Source organism: Pyxicephalus adspersus, chromosome 6 (assembly GCF_032062135.1).
Source record: "Pyxicephalus adspersus chromosome 6, UCB_Pads_2.0, whole genome shotgun sequence".
NCBI lineage: Eukaryota > Metazoa > Chordata > Amphibia > Anura > Pyxicephalidae > Pyxicephalus > Pyxicephalus adspersus.
Genome location: NC_092863.1, coordinates 7,849,972 through 7,857,346, shown reverse-complemented (window position 1 = coordinate 7,857,346; position 7,375 = coordinate 7,849,972). Strand labels below are relative to the sequence as shown.

The 7,375-nt window shown below is 40.1% G+C and overlaps 1 protein-coding gene across 1 annotated transcript in view; it reads left to right on the top strand.

Annotated features, from left to right (window-relative positions):
• Positions 1-7,356, top strand: part of GID8 (GID complex subunit 8 homolog) — a 14,456-nt gene extending 7,100 nt beyond the window's left edge. Inside the window, exon 5 of the mRNA XM_072414421.1 lies at positions 3,829-7,356. Coding sequence (XP_072270522.1) covers positions 3,829-4,002 — 174 coding nt within the window. The 3' untranslated portion in view covers positions 4,003-7,356. The remainder of the gene's footprint in view (positions 1-3,828) is intronic.
• Positions 7,357-7,375: the final 19 nt, after the last annotated feature.

Genomic DNA, 7,375 nt, shown 5'->3' with positions numbered 1-7,375 from the left:
ATGCTCACTTGTACGTCCAGGGCTGCCTTGCACTGCGCATGCATGGGATTGAACACTTTTTTTTTTACATTATAAGAAAGCCTCTGAAGATGCATGCACACGAGGAGCAGTGCAGAGCCTCTTTGGGATATGTGACACAAATATCCCAGGAGGCTGTGGGTTTCCCCTTTGGTTCTTACCTAAATGGAAGAAAAGACCTAAATAGAATAAAATACATTTTATAGCAGAGAAAGTCACTCTTTATTATAATATTAAAAATGTGGCGATGCTTTAATAGCATCATGCATGTGATATCAGATGGGGACAAGACAGACAGTGATTCCCCTCTCATCACTGTCCATATTCTATATAAAAACACTGTCTGTGAAGTTTATCCACGGTTTGTAATGATTCATCGGCAGCGCAGTGTGATCGCTATGTGTAAAAGCTGCTTGTCCTATTCTGCAGCCTAACAACTCACTATGTTCAAACCTTCATATCTCCTAAACCGTTGGTTGTATTGACTTGAAATTATTAAGGTACACGTGGAGGCATAAGAAACTGAAACTGTAGGTGCAAGTGGGGGACACTTGTGGCTAAACCTTTTTCAAATGTAATTGCTATGGCATTATGAGAACATAAATCTCTACCTAGCAAAATTTGCTCCCTTTTCTGTTACACATATCTGTCTGCATCTCTACCTTAAACCCCAATTTAGAGGGGCAGGGAAGCAAAAATATAGGTGGAAGTGGGAGACAGGTGTGGCGATCACCTTTCATCAGCATGGCATCATTACAACATTAAAAAAAAAAAACTGCCCATCAAAATGCACTTCCTTGTTACACATGACTGTAACCTTCCAGTACCTCAACCTCAATAAAATATAGTGGGCAGAGTTTATGTACTAATGATACTATAGTATATACTATAATGAACTTCAAACTTCCAATTGAAGTTCAGAATGTTAGTTAAATGAAGAGGAATGTGTAACAGGGCAGGGAAGCCCAATTTGATGGGCAGAGTGTTTTATGTTCTAATGATGCTGTAGTATTGAAATTGTAAGGGGAGAATGTGCCTGACACTTGCACCTATATTTTAGGTTTTGTACCCCCACCCTCAGAGAAATTGGGGTTCAAAGAAGAGAAACAGACCGTAGTTTCATAGGTATAGTTTTGTGACAGGTAGGTATATATTTAGGGGCCCACCCCAATGCTTGCTATGTTAGTGGCCCGGGGTCCCCAATTTGCATTTTCAATTTAGGACTCCTAGTTGCACTTTCCTCTGAAACCGCAACCCCAAAGATCAATTTTCATAACTTTTTACATTTGTGACCCCAAATCTTGAAATTATTTAAAGCTGGGGGGCTGACTTTGTAGTAACTAGTTTCTATGAGGGTCCCCTGTACACCCTGAAAATTACAGGTCATTGTGACATACAGTTTAGGAGGTTTGTACACAGAGAGCTGTGAGGATGCAGATTGACATGCAGACTTCACACACAGCTCTAGCAGTGAATACATTTCACCGGCAGATTTTTTCTTTTTTTTTTTTTTAAATAGAAATTCCAGCTCGTGCTATGAGATGGGGGTGGGGCTGCCTGTGTCTCATTCACATGAATGCTGAACTGTGTGTGCTCACCTCTCATCGCAGCAGCAATCCTCTGAACGGATGACAGCTGAGCACAGAGCAGCCTCACTGAGATCCGTGCAGAGGATGAGAGCTGCCGAGGAGAGCTGGGTAGGGTAGGTACAGCAGCCGGGTGGAGCAACCGGCTAAAACCCTCTGGGGAGAACTATGTGTAATGCACATTTCATCCCTCTCCATCCAATCAAGCTTAGTGATAAAAATTGGGGTAGGTGTTACGTAAATTGCCTAGCTTCATCTCTAATGTAATCCAGTAAATGAATGGAGCATGGTAATGCAGCCACCCATTAAAATAGCATCTGTTTATGGCCTATATGTATTTTTAGGGCAGTGTTTCTCAGCCTTTTAACATGAAGGAACCTTTGGAATAACATCAGGAAATCCCTGGTAATAACTATACCCACAGTTCACAGTACATTATTGTGGAGGTGAAAGGAGAGAGAAAAGATGAGAAGAAAAATGGAGGAGGAGGAGAAAAATGTCTCTCGTTACTTACCAGTGGGAAAAATGTCACCCTCACAGATAGCCAAAAAGATCATTAGTGTCAGTTAATCCAACTTGAGAGTCACAAATTGGCTCAAGGAACCTGGTTGAGAAACACTTGTGCAGGGTATACACAAACGTCCCCCTATCCCCATATCATGTTCCAGCATTCATTTTTTTTTTCTTTTATCTTGTTTCTGCAGCAAGAAAGAACTTATTTTATGTCCATCTCCCATATCTCCAGGCTTGTAAAATATTTGCAGTGGCAGCTGCTGGAAGCTCAGCTTGTGTCTACTTGAGACTACATCTTCTCTGCTCCTGGGAGTCAAGGCAAAAGTATTTTTTGCTTGGGAAAATGTATACACTTGAAGTAGGACAGAGAGGAGCAGCTAAGCCAGAGATCTATAGAGTTAGACAGGGATGACAACAATATCAGTACATTAATGGTAGCATTGTCAGCTCATATAGAAAGTTAGAAGCACATTACCATTGTAAAATACCTTAAAACCTTGAAAAATGAAAAATAAAACACACAGGTACTTCTTACGTTATACAGAGTTCCAGGTACAGCTTACATTCTACAGGTACTGCGTATGTTCCACAGAATTCTAGGTACTGCGTACATTCCACAGAATTACAGGTACTCCTTATACTTTATTGTAAAAGATTAACAGTCACCTGTTACCTGATACACTTCTGGAAACAATGCATACCTCTCTGTGACACTCCAGGCAGTTATTGTCATAGAAATGTCATTGTGTGCTGACCACAAAGCTTGGAGTTTAATTAAATTCTTTGTGTGCTCACGTCACTGCAAATGACACTCACCATTATTATACTTTTACCTCTGTATACTTTTCATTACTCTTTACGTCTTAATTTTGATTTTAGAATCAAATAGCAAATATCTTGCAGACTATACCCACAATTACTCACTTGTTCCATCATAGGGTGCTGCTATTTTCCTTCTTTTTGAAGACAATGAAGACAATCCTGAGCAATCTTGATTGGCTGTGCTGGAAAGTAACCCCCGTGTAGGTGTACAGGGATTTCCGTAATTCCTGGCATGCGCAAGGGAAACGGGCAATGCTGAGCTGTACATGCCGTCATTTTGTGCGATAACCCCCTGCCTGAATCCTCTTAATTACTACCTGTGCACAAATTTTACCACTTGAGTTGTGAATAGAAGGAGTAAGTCTGCTTAGAGTTAAACTTGCCAGCAACCTTTTCAAACTTGTCAGTATTGTATGGGGTTGGCATTTTAATATATAACAAAAAATTTAATTAGGTCTCTGATATACAGTAAAAAAAAAGAATAGATTTTGGGGAAAAAAAACAAAATTTGTTTTTGACAAAGTTTATCTTTATAACGGGATGTGTAAACCCTAAATTAATTACATTTATTTGAATAAATAAATGTCTTTAGAGAGTGTTGTCATACTAGAACAGGAAGTGACTGAACAAGGATGAGAGGAATGCCATTGATGTGCATTAGATTTGACTGACTGGTTTTACATCTACTTTTATTTATGGTTTATGTATTGCACAGTAGGAGATTAAAGCTGAAAATCTGTATTTTACTGGTTGCTATGAGCAAAACATGGCTAGTTTGTATGTAGACCAATCTTCCTCCATAGGAAGGTGAAACAAAGGATTGTCTGTATGTTAATTGTCTGTAAATTCCACATACATCTGTCATATTTTACTGATTGTATCCTTTCAGGTTTGGAGCGAAGTAAACCAGGCAGTGTTTGACTATGAGAACCGCGAATCAACACCCAAGTTGGCCAAACTGCTCAAACTCCTGCTGTGGGCTCAAAATGAGCTAGATCAAAAGAAAGTCAAATACCCCAAGATGGCTGACCTCAGCAAAGGAACAGTAGAAGATCCCAAGTAAGAGACAGAGGACCCACATCCCTTGCAAGCCTCCTGCATCATCAGTCTGTGACTGCAACGTTTTCTATCAGTATGCCAACTGGACATTTCCTGTTTTTGGTCTCTGATGTCACTTCCTGTTTACAGGAACGGGGGTCCAATGAAGATTTAGGGTAAAAAAAGGGTCAAACATCCCTTTCTCCTGGTGTTTTATCTGCTGAATATCCTAGTATTAGGGTGACTTCAGACGCCTCCAACAAGGGGAGACCCAACAAAATCAGTCTATGCCATAAAGCAGAGATGTGTAACAGGAATCTGTCTTCATTACAGAGAATATTAAACCCACAGATTGGATAGTGTGATGATCTACTAAACATATATTTATTTATCCCTTTTTTACCACGGAGAGATGTACTGTATATATAGAGTGTGGCTTCCATTTTCAAGCCGTGCCCATCTTTGTTATTAATAGTCATTATTATAATAGACACAATGATTGACCTTTCTCTGTACTCGTTTCATTGACCGCAGTGCATGCCCAGAATAGTTAAGAGATCAGTCTACCCGGAAGTGTTATTTTTAGGTATAGGTGGGGCACGATGGGCTGAATCAGCTTTTTGTGTGCTTGTTGGATGCACCAACATTGTGACCTACCTACTCTAATTTCCAAATTCAGCCTCAGTGACTGGCTGGTTTTGGGTGTCCGCATGCACCTTTGTGTGTCCCGGGCCCCAGCTGTTACTACGGGAGGATGTGAGTGGTATCTTTTTACCATAGCTGGGTGAACCTGACAGGTTCTAAGCCTTCCCAGTGCACATAACATAACAGTCCACTTGTTCAGCACCCCTTTAATAAAAAAAAAAACACTAACTGAAGCAGTACAACTAATCAATGCTTTAGAAAATTATAAAAAAGGATGCTTGCCTTATCCCACCCCTACCTGGTGCTTTTCATATTGTTGGCCTAAGGTGAAGGTGATGTCACTGGGTCGTCTATATGGAATCTGTGGAAAGCTGTGGATCTCAAATCTCACAAACATGCGCTCCTGATTGATGCTGGAACGCTTTTCACATAAGATCCAGGATCCAAAGATCCCCAGTGCCATTACTGGCCTGTAACAAAGCAAAAAAACGTTTTGCTTTTACTTGCTGTTTTTTTTTTTTTTTTTTCAGGGGTTGCAAATTAAGAAAACTGCTTGTGTTAGATAGTGTTATGCACACTTAGCAATCGTGAGTGCATGTGTTACCAGTGGAAAGTCAGCCATTTCAGGAGGAGCCCTCTGAGATTTGACTTAAGGTTGATATTCTTGCAAAAGCCCAACAGTGATCGGTTCTCTATAACCTAGGTTCTTTCTTAGTTCTCAGACAGTTCACCTTGTCACAGATTAAATATTGTAACAAACGTGGTGCACCCTGGGAAGCTATTGTCGTATTGTATAGAGCTCAGATGCGCTCCCAACATGGGGGGCATTGTGTTGTCAAGAATTCTTTTCCCACAGTTTGATAAATGAGACACAAACTTTTATTATATATCATAGTAAGTATGAGGTCACAGAACCCTCTGGTGTTTGTTTTTTATCACTGATGCAGAAAGAAGGGAACACCTTTCTTATGTAGTTTTCTTTTTGTTTCTTATATTTTTTTTCTTCTGTACTTGTTTCTCTATCCAGCTTCTTTTCCGTTTCTCAAGTTCCCTGCATGTCGGTGGGTTTGAAATGCATCTGATGTGAAAATACTTTGTTTTGGAAAAAGAAAACCCCCTGCCATGTTTTTATTTGTGTCACTTCTTGGGAATTTCCCCTTTCTCTTTGTCCTGCTGCCTCTTTGACTAGGACAGAAGACATTAACAAAATGAAAACACAATAGGAGCTGAGAGGAAATCTCCAATAGAAACAATTGTTTGGTTGCCAACTGTCTAAGGTATATGCCTCACTTTGTAGAAAGGCCTAATCCTTGTGTCTTCTGGACATGACCAGAACAAATTTCCTGTACCATGGGACACAACGAGGCTGAAAGAAACGTGACAGGCCTATTGCCGTTCCCAGTTGTATCCAATACTGTAAAATGTTTTGTCTTTATAAATAATTTAGTAGCCTGAAAATATCCTATGTTTGGCAGTTATGAGGCTGCAGATAAACTTAACAAATGGGCACCCAGTGTTATTCCCAGGAGCCCAGTGCAAGGAAGCTGTAGGAGGGTAATGGCCCCTATATTGTCACCCAACTTTTCAGTAACCACCCAAACACAGTTGGATGGGGCACCTAGCTAAAAGGGTCCGGGGAGAACACTGGGCATCTGGTGAATAAAAACATCAATTATGAGATTTGTTGACTCAAAAAAAAATAAATTAACCCAAGAAGAAAAGTTTACAGGCAACATGTATACCCCCCAACACTGCTCCAGTGAAACAAATCTCCTCCTGCAGTTTGTGAAGTAACTGACATTTGTAGACACGGCAATCTCCTGTATCCTCTCTTCTATACTCATTGGTTCCTTTTCCCTACCTTCTCTTTACTAAGTACTTTTACAAAGTATTGGTGCATATCTGCCTTTTATCTAATGAATAACGAGATGGCATCCTTGTCCAGCCACAGCCCCCTTAGAACTAGGGAATGATCTGCTTATCTACTGTGGAATCTGCCCTGGTTCCTCTGTACCACCATTCACTCCAGGATGGATTATGAGCATACTATTCAGTCTGTTTACCACAATGAGGGTGATGAAATTCCATAGTAAATAAGACCGTCCCTGCATGCTGGTAAAAAAAAGAATTAATAAAATTCTCCTATGGGAGAGAAAGTTAGCTGAGTGTCAAAAAAAATACCCCTAAACAACACTACTTTATGTCAGATTTTTATATTTGCAAAGTATGATCTAGTTTATATCCCTAGAAATAGGACTTAGAGACACAACATGTAGCATCTGTCAATATTTAAAGGTTTGTTTATAGGATTTGGGTTATATATGTTTATATATAATATAGATCCACGTTGGAGTGAAGGCACGTGCGTCCCACGTCAACACTTTACCATGCAAGTTATAGTTTTCAAAAATTGTTCCCTACACCGGTAGGTCAAGAAATCTCCTCCCAATGCCTTTCTTTTGGTACAGACCAGCCCGTGGCTGGTATCACACTACCATATGAGGTGTCTTGCATAGACTTGTGGGTGTTTTGCAGGGTACGTACTACCCCCTCGTGGCATGTGTTCATTACATTGTATATATCAGAATGCCTTTGTACATAATTTTACATTCTTGCAGGTTGTTTTTTTTTTTTGGACTGATTGACGTGTGTGTTGTGTACAAGATGTGCATTATCGCTGGGAGGGGTTAGTCAAATGTTTTGCAATTAAAATTTCTAAAGATGTCAAACCAGAGCTGGTTGTGTTGCATTCT